At 51.1% G+C, this 19,427-nt stretch overlaps 1 protein-coding gene across 1 annotated transcript in view; it reads left to right on the top strand.

The window, feature by feature from the left end:
• The window catches only part of SORL1 (sortilin related receptor 1), a 174,346-nt gene that overhangs the window by 140,601 nt on the left and 14,318 nt on the right, over positions 1-19,427 (top strand). The window contains exons 33-44 of the mRNA XM_049620870.1: positions 312-443; positions 1,414-1,540; positions 1,706-1,875; positions 4,245-4,357; positions 4,584-4,688; positions 5,485-5,557; positions 8,569-8,651; positions 10,372-10,468; positions 12,878-13,062; positions 16,290-16,409; positions 17,513-17,677; positions 19,240-19,414. Of these exons, the coding sequence (XP_049476827.1) occupies positions 312-443; positions 1,414-1,540; positions 1,706-1,875; positions 4,245-4,357; positions 4,584-4,688; positions 5,485-5,557; positions 8,569-8,651; positions 10,372-10,468; positions 12,878-13,062; positions 16,290-16,409; positions 17,513-17,677; positions 19,240-19,414 (1,545 nt within the window). The remainder of the gene's footprint in view (positions 1-311; positions 444-1,413; positions 1,541-1,705; positions 1,876-4,244; positions 4,358-4,583; positions 4,689-5,484; positions 5,558-8,568; positions 8,652-10,371; positions 10,469-12,877; positions 13,063-16,289; positions 16,410-17,512; positions 17,678-19,239; positions 19,415-19,427) is intronic.

Here is a 19,427-nt window from a genome sequence, read left to right as displayed (position 1 = left end):
TTGAACGTTCATTTATTTTTGAGAGAGAAAGAAAAAGAGAGAGGGAGCGAGCAGGGGAGGGATGGAGAGAGAGACAGAATCGGAAGCAGCCTCCCGGCTCGTAGCTGTCAGCACAGAGCCTGACGCGGGGCTCAAACCCACACACTGTGAGATCATGACCTGAGCCGAAGTCGGACGCTTAGCCGACTGAGCCACCCAGGTGCCCCCAGAGGCGTATTTTGAATCAGAAGCTGATTAGTTCGGAGAATGCAGATCCCTTTTCCTAAACACGACAAACCGTTACCATAACGTAGCCCTCCCCTGTGTTGCAGCCACACACAGCACCTTGACCTGTATGAGCATGGAGTTCAAGTGTGAGGACGGTGAGGCCTGCATCGTGCTCTCCGAGCGCTGTGACGGCTTCCTGGACTGCTCAGACGAGAGTGACGAGAGGGCCTGCAGCGGTGAGTGCCACCCCTCGGGCCCTGGGCTCAGCCTCAGCTCTCCCCTCTCCCACTCCAGCGGGAACCCTTGGGAGCCTCCTCAGTCTGAAGAGGAAACCGCTTTTTGCCCAGTTTTGGAGCACCCGGTCAAGTGAGGCTTGTCCTGCCTCTGTGGTAGTTTGAACTCATCCCCGTGAGGGAAACACTGGTCTCGGATTTGTTTTCTGTGGACGTCCCACCTCATGTGGGTGCACCATGCTCCCAGAGCCTCAGGCTTTGCGGTGGGGTGAGCTCAGTCCTCCTGTGTAGAACGTGTCTAGAAATCGTCCTAGTCCTTTTGGGCTGCCGTAACAGAACACCACAGACCGAATGGCTTATAAGCAACAGAAACTTCCTCCTCATAGCTCTGGAGGCGGGAAGCCCAAGATCAGAGCACCCGAAGATTCCGTGTCTGGTGAGGGCTCATTTCCTGGATCATAGATGGCCGCCTTCTGTGTGCCCTCTCACAGGGAAAGGGGTGAGGGAGCTCTCTGGGGTCGCTTTTATGAGGATACTAATCTCATTCACGAGGACTCCATCCTTATGGCCTGAACACCTCCCAAAAGCCCCATTTCTTAATACCATTATGTTGGGGATTGATTTTCAGCATATGAATTTTGGGGGGGGGGGACACAAACATTCAGTCTACTGTAGCAGCAATGGATCGTGCTATGACATTGTCCCTGGACCTGCAGTATTTTCTGTTGAGAAACAGCTTACCTCAGTGCAGACAAGGAGGTGAAATCTAATGAAAATTTTGTGACCGGATATTTAGGAGACCCCGAGAGAGGTTGTGTAGGAAGGTTTGAACTCTTTTTCTGGAATGTCTTAAGATGATGACAGTGGCTTGACAACGTGGATCATGACAGGTCTGCCTAAAAGTCAAAGGACCTCTTGGGTCCTTTGGAATCCAAGGATACCACTTTCCATCCCTTCTTCTCCATCTCTCTAGATGAACTAACTGTATACAAAGTACAGAATCTCCAGTGGACAGCTGACTTCTCTGGGAATGTAACTTTGACCTGGATACGGCCCAAGAAAATGCCCTCCGCTTCTTGCGTCTACAACGTCTACTACAGGTGGGTCCCGTCTTTGCCTCGGAAGAAGAAAACCGTGTCCTTACCACCACTGGATGTGCTGTAAACCCTCGTGGCGAGCACGGCGTGGCTCCCCGCCCGCTGAGGCAGGCATCCCAGCAACCCCATGCTGCTTTGACCTGACGGTATCTTTATTCTTTTGGCCAGGGTGGTTGGAGAGGGCATATGGAAGACTGTGGAGACCCACAGCAATAAAACAAGCATGATATTGAAAGTCTTGAAGCCAGATACCACGTATCAGGTTAAAGTCCAAGTGCAGTGCCTGAGCAAGGTGCACAACACCAACGACTTTGTGACTCTGAGGACGCCGGAAGGATGTGAGTGTCACAGTTAATTTTTATGGAGCGCACAAGCCCTTAGGTGGGGTTTTCAGAGTTTCTCAAGGACGCTTGGCAACGTGGGAACATAATTACGTGTGCCTCACACATGCAGAAGATTTGTGGCGAAAGTTTATGGTCCCACCCGAGTGGTTGACCATGTAGGTATTCTCCTTATCACGTCACGTAATGTTTTTCTACCCTAAGAAGTTAATTTCAGATTGTGCCCACCGTTGCCTCCTTTGCATTTCTTATCTTGTTCCCGTCCCTACCTTCCGTCTCCAGGTATTTCCCGGTACTCGGGATTGTGAGATCATTGTGAAACCATGAGGCACGCCAAGACTATTGAGGCTAAGTGGTAAAGAAATTTCCCGAAACTCACGTGTCCTAGAGGGTTCCCTGCTTCTTCCCCTCTCACGGTGGCTGACACTGGGTGACTGTGCGTGTATTCCAGTGATCCTCTTTCCCAAGGTTTTGTGAACGTCTCATTTGCCAGTGCCCGTGCTGACATTTAGATTACGGTTGGAGACATCACTGTGAACTCACGCTGGTCTTCGTGTCCGTGCAGATGCCGACATGTGAAATAGATTCAGATAGGCGTATCTAGGCGTATCTTGGTGTACACGCGTGTATTTGCACGCTTTGTCAGCTGAGAAGGCCCAGACGGAGAGAGGACTCCACAGTAGCAGTGAGCGCACCTGTCAGTAAGACCTGGGTTTCTGTGCCATTCTTCAAAAAAGGAAGACCTTCAAGGAGGGCTCCTTGAAGAATCCGTTGATTCCAGCACTAGGGCGGGGCAGCTAGGAGATGAGCCTACAGAAAGCAAGGAAGTGCGTGTGTGTGTTATGACTTTGTTAAATTAACGTTTGTTCAGTAGAGCCCCTGGGGTGCCGGACGGTCCACAGAAGACCACAAAGGAAAATCGAAACAGAGAGGTTTATCATTCGCAGGTTCCCCAGGAAGAGCCACAGCACACCCGAGGGGCCACATGGGCAGGGGAAGGCAGGGTGCAGGCAGAGAGAGTGGTGGGTCCTGGGCACATGCCCTTTTTAGGGCTCCCGGGTGCAGTACATTGGGGTTCCTGTGCTGAGGCCGCATTGGTCAAGTCAAGCCAAAAACAGGGGGTAAAGCTCTGTGGAGCACACCAGGGGAAGGTCCGGGGAGGCAAGGGAGACCGTTGATCACACGTTGATCAGTCGTGTCAGGAGCTCAGATTTGCTTGTGGCTCTGCAGGCTGCTTTCTGGGGCACACGCTTGCGTGAGGGGCTGGTGTCAGTGGAAGACGCCTGCAGGCTGCTTGGCCAAACAAAACGGAGGCTCAGGCAGCAGTATGGTACTGCTAAGGAGGATCTTGGCTAAGTTCTTGGCGCCCCGGAGCGATCTTTGAAATACCCCATTCGTTGATTTTCTTTCCACAGATAATTAGCTGAGCACCTAGTATGGCTCAGGTGTTAGGTTAGATACGGGAGCTTCGGGTGAATGAGACACAGTCCTGCCCTTGGAGGGCTTGCCAGCCACCAATTGTTGATGAATGCTCACCGCATCGGTTTGCTGGGGCTGCTATAACAGAGTGATGTGGACTGGGTGGCTTACACGACAGAAATTTATTTTCTCACAGTTCTAGAGGCTGGGAGTCCGAGATCAAGGTACTGGCAGGGATTTTCCTTCTGAGGCCTCTGTCCCTCTGGTTTGCGGATAGTATCTTCCGCCTGTGTGTGGGTGTGTAAGGGGGGATGGGAGGGCCCATAATATTCAACATTTGTGGCTCATCCACATGGATAAGTACGCTGCAGTCAGAATGAAGTTTGCCCAGAAGGTATCGTAGCTGGTTTTCACGTATGGCGGCGTCTCACCCAGCTCTTGAAGGCAGTCACAAGAGAGAAGATCCAGAAATGTCTCGGCTGTGCCCGTGTAATTAAAGGAAAGTAGTTAAAGAGCTTGCTTTGAGGGTGATCCCATTCATTCGGGTACAGAAGTTCTGCGCCGTTAGAAAGTCTTACTCCTCTGTGGTCATGCCTGTGGTACGAGGGTTGTACGAGAAGTCGAGGCAGCAGGTGCTGTGCTTGGCGGTTAAGATCTCAGCATTGAACGCCCAGTGCCTGCAGGTGATTCTGTCCTGCAGCCCTTGTGAGCCTCACACCTACATCACAACCAACGAAGCCGTGATCTCACGTGTGGACAGCACACCTCACATTCCAGACGAGAGGAAAGGTTTGTCGATGCCAAGGCCAAGCTCACGGCCTTTCCTGGTGGCTTCTTGCCAGTGCTGGCTCTAGATTCTTTCCGGTCTTTGTGGTCAGTCTCAGGGAAGTTCCTCCCATTTACCCAACACGCAGATGGGCTTTAACCCTACCTTGACTCTCTTCTAGTGCCAGACGCCCCTCGCAATCTCCAGCTGTCGCTCCACAGGGAAGAGGAAGGCGTGATTGTGGCCCACTGGATTCCTCCCGCCCACACGCATGGCCTCATTCGAGAGTACATTGTAAGCATCTTCACGTGCGACTGTGTGAACAGGAGATTCTGGGTCTGCCAGCACAGCAGGGTGTTCTGTGTGCCGAGCACTTGATTTGGGGTAGCCTGGTAAATAGTGGTCCACCTGTTAGAGGATTTTACATATCACCTCCCTCTCTCCTCCTGCCTCCTCGTCAGGTATCAGGACGTCCCAGACCATTGGGTACCCTGCTGATAATTGTTTCTTCTCGCTTCAGGTGGAATACAGCAGGAATGCTTCCAGGATGTGGGCGTCCCAGAGGGCTACCAGTAACTTCACGGAAATAAAGAATTTACTGGTTAACACTCCGTACACCGTCCGAGTGAGTGTTAGCACCCGTTTCAGCCATCCAGGCGGCCTTAGAGCATGCCTTTATGAACGACTTACAAATAGTCTGCTAAAAACCCAGCCCTTTGCTGGGGGGGGGGGGGGGGGGGGGGGGGCGGGGGGGGTGGGGGGAGGCATCATTTTTTTCAGTCTCTTAAATCAGTGCCACAGAGAACTTGAAATCAGACTTCCCTCAGATAACCAAGAATTTATGGTAAATGCAGCTTTACCTGCTTTTCACCCCGATTTTCTGCTCGCGTTTCAGCTCCCGTACGTCTACGCTTACCACCTTTCTGCTGATCCTTGGCTGCAGGGTGGTACAGAGCTATGGTCACTGGCATTTACAAGCCAATATCGTAGGGATCTTAAGCAATATGTTATTAATACCTTTAGCAGAAAAGAGAGAGATTTTGTGCAGAACATGTTTGTTGGGACCCTTAAGGGCGCACACCGACTCCATGACCCTGATCATTTCCCCATTACCCTTTTTCATTTGTGTGTCTGAACGGCCCCACGCCTCCACGCGCACACGCACCCCCCCAACCCCTGCCCTTGACGTCCATCAGTCCACACGAATGCCATCATGTCTGCACTGTCACGACCCCCTTTGCCCAGCTTCCTCTTATTAGCCCCTTGTTTCAGATGCTGGGGCCTCTGAGTGTCCCGGATCCCTCTGTGTAGAATGTTTGCCACCCTCATTGCCAGCGTCTCAGCCCCGTAGCTCACTGGGGACCCTCGCTGTATGGTGTACTGCCTTTATCTTCTACTAATTCACACTCTGATTTGAAAAGGTGGCTGCGGTGACTAGCCGTGGAGTAGGAAACTGGAGCGATTCTAAATCCATTACCACCGTCAAAGGCAAAGGTAAATGATTCCAGCGTTCGCAGATTCAGAGGAGAGAGAAACCCTTCGGAAATAACTTACAGTATGACTGGGAAACGGAGAAGCGTAGATGAGAAATCTTCACGCATCCTCCTTCTGCCCAACATGCACACATTTCCAGGTGTTTCCATACTGCCTTAGCTACAAAGTTTCTTCGGGTGCCTGTTGAATGTCCTCCTACCCCTGAGCCGAGCATCTCTAAGGATGCAGACGTACAAGAGGGATTTCTGAAGGCCGTCGCGCCCAGCTCTTATACTCATGCACAGTATCCAAAATCAAAGGACTCCTTCCTTCTCGCCAAGGGTACAGAGGATTTTGTCCGTGTCCATTTATGGTGTTTGTAAGATCCCCAGGCTGACCCTTGTGTCTTCCCCAGCGGCACTGACAAACCGTGTGTAGGTGGTAGTTCCTAGCACCAGAGTTGACCCTAGTGATAGCTGACTGCCCGCCAAGAGCCAGGTACTCGGGAGCACCTGCTGCTCGGCATATATCAGCCCATGTCACGGATGTAAGAACAGATAAGGAAGTAGAAAGAAGCGAAGTCATCTCCCACGCGGTCAGTAAATCGCAGAGAGCTGGGAGCAGACCCTGATCCTCCTGGCTCCAAAGCCTGTGCCTTTAGCCGCTGGGCTGCTCTGCTCCCCTTGGGCCGAGACGCGTACTCCCGCTGCCCTGTCCCGCTTGCACGTGTCCTCGCGAGGGCAGGGGGGCCCGGCTTGGTTTCCTCCGCCCTCGTGTCACTGGTGTTGAGGGCGAGCCAATGAAATAATTGAGGAAGGAATGAATTAAAGCGATTAAAATGAAGGCTTCTGGCATACTTGGGGGAGGTGGATTACAGCCTCATGTTCCTCGGCGGTTTCCTGATCTTAGCCTTGGCACTCGCGGCTTTCGTTTCTGGACAGAAGCGTCCTATGGGACATGACTGGGGGGCTTTAACCTGAGCCTGCGCCAGTGAGAAACAGGCTGTGGTTTATGGAGAGTCACTATCTGGTTGCCTTTAAAATTGGGGCTCATTGAGATCAGGGCAAGAGGAAGGCAAACTTAGTGAAGCCAGCCATTCTGTAGCAGGGTGCTCTTGGGTAATTAGAAAAAAATGGACTGAGTTCACACTCCCCTAGGGTTTTTGCTGTGTTGTCATTTCCCTCTCCAAAACCCATCAAGGCATGCTGGCCGTACGTATCAAAAAGAAGGGACCCTGGAAGGTCAGCAATAAAACATGTGCCTTGAATTCTCTCAGCGCAAATCACACCTGCTTTGGAAAGTGTCTTAAACCTCTTTTGTGTGATTTTGTTGGTGAGCCTCAGCTCATAACAGGTTTTGGTTCAGGCACGTGCAGGAGGTCACGCTGTGCTGAATCAGAAAGTATGTGTTGCGTTCGGTCCGTGATCCTGTGTCCTCGTGATGTAACACATAGGACAGACGCAGTGGCGTCAGCCAGAAGCACCACGTTCATCATGGGATGTGGTGGGTTAATAACAACAGTGTTTCTCATTGAGTCCATGAGATTGAGTACATTGTATACTTCTTGTGTACCAAGCACCTTGCTTCCTTTTTACATGAATTGATCTCCCTTAAAACTTACTGATCCTGTAAGTATTCCTAGCTCATTTTGTAGCTTAAAGAAACTGGGCTTCGGAAAGGACTGTGACCTATCCCCAGTGACCACGACTATAATTCAGGTTGACTTTACAGCAGCACCCACACTATTTTGCTCTGAGTCGGCGGCCTGAAACTCCTATCTTTTCTTCTTCCTGCCCTGCTATCCTTTTTTCTTCCTCATGCTGACTCTCATTGCATGGTTGATCATCTGGAGGGACTCCTCCAGATTTTGGTACGTCTCTTTTACCACCAAATCTTATCCTCTCCTTCAGGTGTCTCTTGCCTTGCCTGTATCAGAGGCGCATGTGCTAAAAAGTCAAGTATACAAGTTGTCATTTAAATACTGTCTTCTGGGGGCGCCTGGGTGGCTCAGTCGGTTGGGCGTCCGACTTCGGCTCAGGTCACGATCTCGTGGTCCGCAAGTTCGAGCCCCGCGTCGGGCTCTGGGCTGATGGCTCAGAGCCCGGAGCCTGCTTCCGATTCTGTGTCTTCCTCTCTCTCTGCCCCTCCCCCATTCATGCTCTGTCTCTCTCTGTCCCAAAAAATAAATAAACGTTAAAAAAAAAATTTTAAATACTGTCTTCTGATAATAGTTATCCCACTAAGCCCTTTGGATTGTGGCTGGCAGAGCACCATCCGCCATCTTGTGGACGGGCCTTCTGAACGTCAAGCGCCGTGCTCATCACTTGCACCGAGAGGGCTCTTTTCCCTCTGCCACTTTCTTTTCACACACACCCCTCCCTGCCCCCAGTTCTCAGCTTGGGCTCTGGCCTTTTTGAGAATGCCAGTGACTTACTAGTTCCTTCCTCTGTCCGAGGCGGGACTTTACTGGACACGGAAAGAAAAGGCACATTGGTTGAGTTAACATTAGTATGAAGGGAAGTAAGTTGCCTCCGGTTACACAGTCGTTAAGCGTCTAAAACGGGAACTTGAACTCGGGTTTGCCAGACTCCAGAGGCCACGTGGTTTGCATCTTGCCACACGTGCATTTACAACTTCTGCCTTACGATCTGGCCTGCTCTCAACTTTTGAAGAGGCCGCTGAGACCTCCTCAGTGCCAATAAAGGTGGAGCTTTCTGTGATCCCCGCACGTTTCAGAACCAGGCCGCCGCTGGGCTGTTTGGGGGCATTTACACAGTGGAACTTTTCTGCTCCACCTGATTGCCAGGAGAGCGGGCTGAGCCGAGAGGGTTACGTGTTCGCCGGGCAACTGTGGACCCAACCTCAGCTGCAGGACGACAGCGGTAAAAGAGACAAGTGAAAGCAGCCCAAGAAATGCCCTTTCTTCCCCAACTAAAAAGATCGCTTTGTCTGTTGAGTTGAAAACTGTTCGGCCCTGCCTTCCTCACTTTTCGTCACGTGCTTTCTCTTTTTGAATTCCTTTTTGTTTTCAGTGATCCCACCACCAGATATCCGCATTGACAGCTACAGTGAGAATTCTCTAAGCTTCACCCTGACCATGGATAGTGACGTCAAGGTAACGTTGGAATTTCCAAACAGCGGCGGGTGGGGCTCTCCTTTGTATGGAGCTGGTGCCGCATGGGCCAAATGAGATGAAGAAAAGCGAGGGATTCGATCCAGTAAACCCAAAATACCACAGCCAGGTCGGTTCCTTCCCCCGACGAAGAACAACGTGAGTCTTTGCACGTAATTGTTCTGCCTCAGCCCGGTGCCTTTTTTTCCTTTTTTTTTTTTTTTTTAAACCGTATAATTAAATGGTTCACAGCTACAATGCAAATAAAGAGTTGGTGTTAACAGAATATGTATGCCCTGTAATTTTCAGCTTTATTGGATTTCCTGGTGCTAAGCACTAATGCAGAGGTTCCCACAGGGGAAGAGAGAGTCGGATGCCTTAGAAACATGCCCCCTTGTAGCCACCGCGCCCCCTCCCCTTCCAGCGCCCCCGTCCGCTCTGCGAGGCCTGTCTGCAAAGCCGGCTCCACCGGGGTTCTCTGCCTGCCTGTGGTTTTCCAAGCTGAGGTCCACCTTCCGTAGCGTTCTTGTCTGTTTTGCCTCGTTTCCCTCCCTGTCCGTGGAGCGGTGGTGGGACAAACAGCCTTCAGAGCCCCTTGTGCCAATTACGGGACTGCAGTTTGGGGGCACATGCCCTTGGCTTCAGAGACCATTGGTGTAAGAAATGGCCTTTATATAAACCCTGTCTGTATCACAGTTTTTGGTCTTGCACGTGTTTTTTTGGCTGGTGTCCCATATTTAAAGGTCTTTAGATCAAATTCCTTTATGAGCTCAGGACTTCGAAAAGGTAGGCTTTCCTGATACATGGATAGGTTTGCTCCTGTTAGACAAGAAGAGCTCAAAGGGAGCCCCTTTTGTAGCGACCTCTTGGCCTTGACTGCAAGGATCGCCTGAGCTGAGATTTATCCTTAATTACCATAACGTAATTATCTTTAAAGTTTTTCCTCTTTCTGCCTTTGTGAACTGGCTCTTGTCCTTTTATTCTGCTACAGTGTTTTTGATTTCATCAAGCCCATATTTTATATTCTACATAGTCTACTGTTTGTTTTTAAATTTTTTTGGGGGGGGATTTTTTTTTAAAATGTTTATTCATTTTTGAGAGAGAGACAGAGCCCGAGCCAGGGAGAGGCAGAGAGAGAGGGAGACACAGAATCTGAAGCAGGCTCCAGGCTCCGAGCCGTCAGCACAGAGCCCGATGCGGGGCTGGAACTCACCGTGAGATCCTGACCTGAGCCAAAGTCGGACATTCTACCGACCCAGCCACCCAGGCACCCACCCCCCCCTCTTTTTTTTTTTTTTTTTAATGTTTATCTAATTTTGAGAGAGAGAGACACACACACACACACACACACACAGAGTGTGAGCAGGGCAGGAGAAGAGAGAGAGGGAGACACAGAATCCCATGCAAGCTCCAGGCTCCGAGCCGTCAGCACAGGGCCCGACGTGGGGCTCGAACTCACGAACCATGAGATCGTGACCTGCGTTGAAGTCTTATGCTTAACCGACTGCGACACCCAGGCGCCCCTGGTTTTAGAACTAGGGGCCAGGTAACTAAATATTCAGTGATTGCACACTTGGAACCAGCCTAAAGATCAAAAGAAACAACCTGTCTGCTGTAAGAAAGGAGATGCCGAAAGCAGCCATCGTCAAGGGGTGCCTTTTGCGTTTGCTGTGCTCCCTCGACTGTGTACTGTTCCTCTAACCTGTTTCTTCATTCTCGGCAGGTGAATGGCTATGTGGTGAACCTCTTCTGGGCATTTGACACCCACAAACAAGAGAAGATAACTTTGAACTTCCGGGGGAACATCTTGTCGCACAAAGGTAACACCTTGGAGCTAGTTGGCACGTGAGCAGGGAGGAGAAAGGAGATGGATATTTCTTGGTGGCAGAGTTTGTGTGGGGGCCGCCTGGAAAGGGAGGCTCTCCCCTGCCTGCTGTTCTGGGTGGGCAGAGTGAAGAGACTGTAACTGGCGCCTGCTTCGGGGTGGGGGGGGGTGGGAAGGTGTTCCGCTTGGCTCGTCAGCCTCCTTCTCTAGCTTGGTGGCTCTTCTGTTGGCTCTTAATGGAAGTTGGAGGCTTCAAAGAGGAAAAACTGGAAAGAAGCTAGATTAACCCTCTACCGATGATTTTTTAGCTCCAAAAGAAAGTTCTGGGAGTGAGTTACCTGCACCTCTTCTCTGGCGTGGTTCGCTCCTGCTTTGCTAATGCGAGGTCCACAGGGCGTGGTGCATAGTTGGTATTCAGTGCACGTTTGTTGAATGGATGGACAAGCGACCTGAGCTAAGGGAGGAGGGAAGGAGGTACCCCAGTCCCTCTTATACGTGTGCACCTACTGTGCACAGGCATTTATTTACCTAGGCGTTCTTTGTAACCTAGGCATTTTATACAACCCCAGTAATAAATCTATGGGGTATGCTCGTTTCATGGGTGAGAACCCAAGGTTCAGAGATAAAGTCGTTCCCTCGGAAGGTGGCAGCTTTAGAACCTGCAACTTTCTGATTTCTGAGGCTATGATCTCATTGTCTCAGTGTCGCACCGATAGAAATTGGCAGAATCAGAAACAGTAATCGTCTTGCCTGAAATATATTAGGGCTAGCTAGATGCGAGGCACCCTGCCGAACATTTTTTTTTTTTTAAGCATTTTATTTTTGAATCCTTGGAATAGTAGCTGCTGTAAGTGTAGTTGTTCTTTTCTGTCTTACAAACAAGGAAATGGACTTCGTTTGAATACAGTTGACCCTGAACAGTCGGGGGTTAGAGGGCACTGACCCGGTTGAAAATCTGCATATAACTTTTGACTCCCCTAAAACTTCACTACTAACAGCCTGCTGTCGACCAGGAGTCTTGCCAATAACATGAACAGTGAATTAACACATTTTGTATGTCGTTATCTGTTATTTACTGTGTTCCTACAATAAAGTAAGCTAGAAAAAAAGTGTTCTTAAGAAAATCATAGGGAAGAGCCAACATACATTTATAGTACCAGATTATAAAAAACCCATGTACAGGGGCACCTGGATGGCTCAGTCGGTTAAGCGTCCGACTTCGGCTCAGGTCGTGATCTCACGGTTCGTGAGTTCGTGCCCCGCGTCGGGCTCTGGGCTGACAGCTCAGAGCCTGGAGCCTGCTTCGGATTCTGTCTCCCTCTCTCTCGGTCCCTCCCCGCACTCGTGCTCTGTCTCTGTCTCTCTCAAAAATAAATAAAAATATTAAAAAATAAAATAAAAAAATAAAAAACCCATGTACAGGTGGGCTCATGCAGGATCAAACCTGTGTTGTTCAAGGGGCAGCTGTAGTTTTATATCCTGCCCTTTCCACTTAACGTAAAGTTGTAGGAATTTTCTAGTCTCATTAAATATTCTCGGAAACAACTTTTTTAAAAAATTTCTTTAAATGTCTATTTTTGAGAGATAGCGCATGAGCAGAGGAGGGGCGGAGAGAGAGGGAGATATTTTTGAGAGAGAGATGACACATGAGCAGGGGAGGGGCAGAGAGAGAGGGAGACAGAATCTGAAGCAGGCTCCAGGCTCCACGATGTCAGCACAGGGCCCGATGTGGGGCCCGAACCCACCAACCACGAGATCATGACCTGGGCTGAAGTCAGACGCTCAACCGACTGAGCCACCCGGGCACCCCTCGGATGGTCAGCTTTAAAGAAACTACCTAGCGCCCGTGCAAGTGTGTTATTTGTAGGAGTCATCAGTAACTAACGCTGGGATGAACTTGCAAAACGATGAAAATCCTACACTATGTGGGGCTCACTTAAACCGAGAGATTGCCTTAAAAAAATAGGGTATCGGGGCACCTGGCTGGCTCATTCGGCACAGCATATGACTCTTGATCTCAGGGTCATGAGTTTGAGCCCCACACTGGGTAGAGATTTTTTTTAAAAACGCTTAAAAAATAGGTTGTTGTATAGCAAGTAACAAATTCTTTTTTTTTTTTTGATGAAATTTTTAATTTTAATTCCAGTATCATTAACATCCAGTGTTATATTAGTTTCAGGCGTACAATATGGTGATTCAGCACTTCTGTGCGTTACGCAGTGCTTACGACAATAAGTGTGCTCTTAATCCCCGTCACCTGTTTCACCCAGCACCCCCCTACCTCCCCTCTGGGGATGTAGGTATGTTCTCTGTAGTCAAGCGTCTCTTTCTTGGTTTGTCAAGACACAGATTCTTGACTGATACCTCCAGCTCCCTCCTGACGTCTTCTTGTCCCTGTTTTCAGTTACCAATCTGACCGCTCATACGTCTTATGAGATTTCTGCCTGGGCCAAGACTGATTTAGGGGATAGCCCTCTGGCGTTCGAGCATGTCATGACCAAAGGAGTCCGCCCACCTGCTCCTAGCCTCAAAGCCAAGGCCGTCAATCAGACTGCAGTGGAATGCACCTGGACTGGCCCCAGGAACGTGGTAAGTCAGCCAGGGTGACCTTTGCAGAGTCAGTATGGACCCTGCCCTGATGTGAGGCTAGGCAGCAGCCCGAGGGCTTTCTCCTCTGTTACCACTTCCTCGTTTCTCACCCAAACACGGACCGCTCTCTTGGTCAGTTCTGGATTACCTTCTAGAGGCACCTGCCGTCCCAGCCCCAGCATCCCTTTCCACACCTTCGCCTGGCATCCGAGAGAAAATGTGCATGCTCTTTCCTGTCGAATAGACTGTGAGTTTCAAGAGGGGGTCATGTTCCTGTCATGGGGGACCCACCTTGGCTCATGGGCGTGGTGACACGTTAGCAGCACTAACAAGACCCCCCAACTCCTCCCCACCTATGTGACCCCCCCCCCCCCCCCCCCCCCCCCCCCGTGCCCCCCCCCCCCCCCACGCCCCGGCCCCTGGGGCTGCTCCTCCCACATGTGCCTCCCCCCTCCCCCTTCATCCCAGTGTCCCTGCTGCACGTTACATAGGTCTTTTTTTTTTTTTTTTAATCATTATGTATGCATTTTGACTCACTATGATCAGATTTGTGCTTCCGTTTTGAATGTGGCTTTCATTCCCCATACCTCCCCTTTGCTTTTAGGTGGGTCTTCCCAAGGTTCTTGGCACATTTTCACCCCCTCCTGCGTCTGTACCTTGGCTTATGCTCTTTCTCCTCCTGGAGTCCTTCTGTCCTTCTGTCCTTCTGGTCTGCAGTCCAATCCCACTGTCTTCTACTTGATGCCTTTCCCGTACGAACTCCGGAGAAATGTATAGTTGGTGCCATTCAGAGACCTGTCTCATTAGGTACCGCTTTATCCTCGTTGACATTTTCCGTGCATTATTTATCTCCCTAACTAGTCTGTAAGCTCCTTGAAGGGTTTCTGAGTTTGCAAAAGGGAGAAGCCCATAGAACTAAATCTGTAGGCGAGACTTAGTCCTCACCGTGACTGGTGAGCATGGAAGCCTGAGTCTTGTCCTCTGAGGGCATCTCCAGTGTGCATCTGGAATGGGACTGAGCGATGGGGAATGAACCAAGGTTTGCACGTAATTGTAAGGTCGGCCTTGAAGGAAGGGGAAGTAAGACACGCCGAGAACCCTTTTTCCTTCTCCCACTTGATGCTTTCATCAGCTCCCTGGGGTCAGTGTTCTCAGTTTACCAGTGAGGAAACTGAGGCCCAGAGGGGTGAGGAGGCTGGCCAGAATTGAAGCTGTAAAGCAAGCTCAGGTCTGGCTCAGACCTGTGTGACAGCTTCTGCTCTTTTGTCGCTCCAGAGCCCGATTCTGAGGAGGGGGCAGAGATGAGACGCCCAGAGCCACGCCCGGGACCCCCCCTTTCCCCTCGAAGTAGACTCTCTGCACAAAGGGCCTTTCTCGCTTGCATACCCAGCTGAGGCCACGGCCACCTTGCCACACCCAAGCGTGTTCGCAGCGCGGGGCCTGGTGTATGGCACCTTGAGTCGTTACTTGACCTCAGGGTCTCTGATTACACGTGGACTCCGAGAAGTAGCCTTGCTCTGCCTCGTCCTTGCTCTGCGTAGCTTTCCGAGGGCGAGAAGGCCAGTGAAACCACCTGTCGGAAGCTCTCCGCTTCTTCCCGACTTCAGTCCACTGAGGACGCGAGTTCGTCACCCACGGTTGCCCTCTCCACCGTGGGAACTGCACAGCTGCTGTCCATCTCTGGGGCCCTTCTTGCACCCTGGCCTCCTTGGCTCTTGGAGCCCTCTCTTGGCCCCTGGCCGGAGCCGCCCCACGCCGCCCCATCCTCAGCAGCCACGGGCCTGTCCTGTGGAAACCAGGCCTGCTTCTGAGGCTGGAGGTCCCCACCCCCATTCCCGTCTTACGCTTTGAGCACCTTCCTTTTCCTGTTCTGCTCCTTTTGCTTTGCTTCTGACTCCCTGGAGTCCCCCAATTCTTTCTTTCCTCACCTCCTACCAGTGTATCACCCCCTTGGGGCTTCCCTTCCCCTTCCCTGTATGCTTTCCCCTCTCTGGCCCTGGCTGCTGAGCAGCTTCGAGAAAATGCACAGCTCTCTGGGCCTCGGAAGTCCCCGCGCACGTCCCTGGGCCGTGCCCTCCGGCCCCACCTCCTCTCCAGACTTGTACAGCTCTCTTCAAGCCCCCATCTTACCTGCCCATGCGTGCTTTCATGCTGCCTGACAAAGAAAGCTTCCTCGGCACTTTACTGCCCCTTCCCCATTATAACCCCCACAGAGGCCATCGCCTACCCCAAGCCCATCAAATCCCCCGTCCCTGCTTTAAACTCCCAGTTTTCCACCCACCTCAGCCGGGGTTCAGAGTGGCTGCATATCACAGGCCTGAAAGTGACAGTGGCTTTTACAGGGAAGGTGGAGTCCTTCGGCGAGCCTGGGTTTGTACAGGAGCAGCGCGGTTTGATCCGGGACCCAGGCTGCCCGTGGCATCCATTTTCAAGGTCACCTCAAGGGCCTGGAGGGCTGGAGCCACACCGTCATCTGTGTTCCAGGCGGGAGGAGAGCTGAAAGAAGGGCTCCTCCCCCTATGTTAACAAGCCCGTCACTCAGGCCCCACGTGACATCTCTGCTTAAAGTTCATTGGCCAGAACTTTGTCACCTGGCCTCCCAGCTTCCGGGGAGGTGGGAAGTGCAGATTTTCTTCCAGGTGGCAATTCTCACTAAGAACCAGGATTCTCCTAAGGGGGAGACGAAGAATGGGTGTGTTCTGGGCAGCGCCCCATGTCCGCCCTGCTGCCTTCCCTCCTCACCTCCCCCTACAAATGCACTCGCTTCCTCCCCAATCGGCACTTCCGCTCAGCTCCCCTCTTCCATCCCTGCTTTTCAGGTAGCATGCCCCCTGCTCTCTGGGACCCACCGACCCCTTCTCCGCGGCTCCTCGTGCAGTCGCTCCCTGTAGCATCCCCTGTTCTGTACTGGCAGCTTGTCATTTATAATCGTGTCTGTTTTTCTTCTCTGCTCCTCCTTCCTCAAAAAAAAAACAAAAAACAAAAAACAAAAAACAAAAAACAAAAAACGAGCTCTTGGAGGACAGAGAGCACCCGCCGTGTTCATCTGGGTGGCCGTGGGTTCGCTGCCAGCCCCAGGGCGCCTTCTCTGTAAATGCTGATGAAATACATGCTACATGAAGACTTTTCTCTCCTAAGCTCCCCTGCAGCAGGGCATAAACTAGGGATTTCAAGAGAATGAAGTCACTGACCACCGAGCTGATGTCCTCTTCCATCCTCTTGGCCAGGTTTATGGCATTTTCTACGCTACATCCTTCCTTGACCTGTATCGCAGTCCGAAGAGCTTGACTACTTCACTCCACAACAAAATCGTCATTGTCAGGAGGGATGAGCAGTATTTGTTTCTGGTAAGGTTCCCGTACCAGGGGGTCCAGAGGACTTTCTGTTCTTTAAGGATGGCTTAGATCCTGGGCGCCTCGCTCAGACCGAGACCTGGGGAGCTGGACGCGGGACTCCAGGATCTGAGCGTGTGAGGAGAGGGTAGTTCCTCTTCTGTGGCAGCATCAAGTTCCTGCTTGAAAAACAGAACGAATGACCCCTTAACCCACCGCCGTTCCCTGGTGGGGGATCGCGAACTTGGCAGATGGGTCACAACAGGAACAGACACACCCCGCTTTGTCCGACTCCACTTCTAGGAACTTAGCCCACGTACCTGTCTGCACGTGTGTGCCAAGATCTCTGGAGAAAGGTGTCTGGTGCGCTCTTGCTGGTGACAGCAGAAGGTTTGAAACGCGTGGCTGCCAAGGCTGGTTAAGAAGAGCGTGGCTGATCCTTGCAATGAACTACAGGGCAACCCTTCAAAAGACAGAGAGCCCCGTACCGAGGGGGAGACATCTCTGGGCTCTTACTTTTTTTTTTTTTTTAATTTTTTTTAACGTTTATTTATTTTTGAGACAGAGAGAGACAGAGCATGAACAGGGGAGGGGCAGAGAGAGAGGGAGACACAGAGTCTGAAACAGGCTCCAGGCTCTGAGCTGTCAGTACAGAGCCCGACGCGGGGCTCGAACTCACGGACCGCGAGATCGTGACCTGAGCCGAAGTCAGCTGCTTAGCCGACTGAGCCACCCAGGCGCCCCTCTGGGCTCTTATTAATGGCAAGAAGCGAAGAGCCTAACGAGCCATGTAGTATTTTCTCATTTGTATAAAAAAATTAAGAAGAGGCTACCTAGACGCACACGCACGTAGGCACGCATGTGTAGGAGGCACACGTGTGTAGATCTGCGCTTAACGTGTGCACGGGACACCGGGAAGGAAGCACCTAAGACCATTTCCAGCGATACTTCTGGGAAAATGGATTAGAGATCTGGGATGGGTGGGGAGTTCTTTTACATTCTGTGTCTTCTTTTGCAATGATTGAATCGTAATTGGGTACGTGTGTCACTGTTTTGTGGGGGAGGGAAAAAAAAAAGTCTTAGCGCGGACTGCGTGCATCCACGGGTGTTTGTTTCAGGTCCGGGTGGTGGTGCCCTACCTAGGGCCGTCCTCCGACTACGTTGTGGTAAGGATGATCCCAGACAACAGGCTCCCACCTCGTCACCTGCATGTGGTTCGCACCGGCAAAACCTCGGCTGTCATCAAGTGGGAATCCCCGTATGATTCTCCTGACCAGGACCTGGTGAGCGGGCCGGGCATTCGGCCGGCCATGCGTGTGCTCTTGGCATGGTTTGGGAGCGGAGAGGGGGTCCTGTGATGGGACCAGGAAAGCCAGCCCTGGTGGCGGGAGCTCAGCAGGAGGTCTCTCCCCCCGTTTCTGTCCGGCCAAAGATGGGGTCCTTGCAGGTGCCTCTTCTTAATCGTTGCTTCTCCATGATTTCCAGCTGCCATATTGGTTGGTCCCTCTTTCTTCTCTGACTTCTCCCCTTCCCTCCCCTGATCCTCTGAAGCAGGGTTGGCAGACAAATCCCTGCAGGCCGAATCCAGGTCGTTGCCTGCTTTTATAAATACAGTTTATTAGAACCAAACTCTTAACCGTTCGTGTACATCTTCCCTGTGGCTGCTTTCTTGTGACACGTGGCAGAGTTGAATAGTTCTGGTAGAGACCCATTTGGCCTTCAAAGCCTAAATGTACTTTGTATCTGAACCTTTACAAAAAAGTTTGCTGGCCCCTGGTCTAAAAGAAGAGGCATTAATTGTGAAAAACAGCTTCTGTTTTCCTTTGCTCCAGGCTGCCCTCTCCGTCATCCCAGGGGTGGGTGGTTTTATTTATTTATTTTTTTAATTTTTAAAAAATGTTTTATTTATTAAAAAAATTTTTTTTAACGTTTGTTTATTGTTGAGAGAGAGAGAAAGAGCACAAGTGGGGAGGGGCAGAGAGAGGGGGAGACACAGAATCCAAAGCAGCCTCCAGCTGTGACTTGTCAGCACAGAGCCGATGTGGGGCTCGAACTCACGGACCATGAGATCATGATCTGAGCCAAAGTCGTATGGACCCTCAACCAACTGAGCCACTCAGACACCCCTTATTTACTTTTGAGAGAGAGAGAGAGAGGGCGCATAAGTGGGGGAGGGACAGAGAGGGAGACACAGAATCCGAAGCACGCTCCAGGCTCCGAGCTGTCAGCACAGACGTGGGGCTCAAACTCACAAACCGTGAGATCTTGACCTGAGTCGAAGTCAGACACTTAACCCACTGAGCGCCCCTGGGGTGGATGGTTTTAGATGCTCTGTTGCTAAGGCTTTCCTTGACTCTCAGCTTCTTCCTGGTGATGGAATCTCCTGCACTTACCACATGGCCCTGTCTTTTCCTCTTGCCTCCCTATATATAAGAAGCAATCTGGGGGAGAGAATAAGCAGAGCGTTTTATCCTTTTATCTCCTCTGACAACATCCCGAAACTATCACAGCTGAGGAGATGCTCTGAACACTCCATTTGGACTTTTCTTGCCTGTTGCAACCTATTTGCTGATGCCACAATAAATGTAACTTTCCCTAGGCTTGTTTTTCGGGTTGAATTGATAATTCTGTGCACAGTTCTGGGAACAAATACTTGTTCCAGATTTGGACCTGGCCACCCCGAAAGGCTTTCCAAAGAGCAGAGTCAGACTGTGGGGCTCAAAACATCGTCGCTCTGGGTCGCAGCCACTGATGCGCTTATGTCCTGTCATCCGCCATCGAATTGCCAAGAGTTAAAAAATGCCGACTTTCTGATTACCCTTAAGGTCTCTCTTTCTTGTTCTAGTTGTATGCAATTGCGGTTAAAGATCTAATAAGGAAGAGCGATAGAAGCTACAAAATAAGATCCCGCAACAGTACCGTGGAATACACCCTTAACAAGTTGGAACCTGGAGGAAAGTACCACGTCATTGTCCAACTGGGGAACATGAGCAAAGATTCCAGTATAAAAATCACCACAGGTAAACAGGAGAG

Source organism: Panthera uncia, chromosome D1 (assembly GCF_023721935.1).
Source record: "Panthera uncia isolate 11264 chromosome D1, Puncia_PCG_1.0, whole genome shotgun sequence".
Lineage (NCBI taxonomy): Eukaryota > Metazoa > Chordata > Mammalia > Carnivora > Felidae > Panthera > Panthera uncia.
The sequence above is the reverse complement of the archived record's forward strand: the minus strand, read 5'-3'. Positions and strand labels throughout refer to the sequence as shown.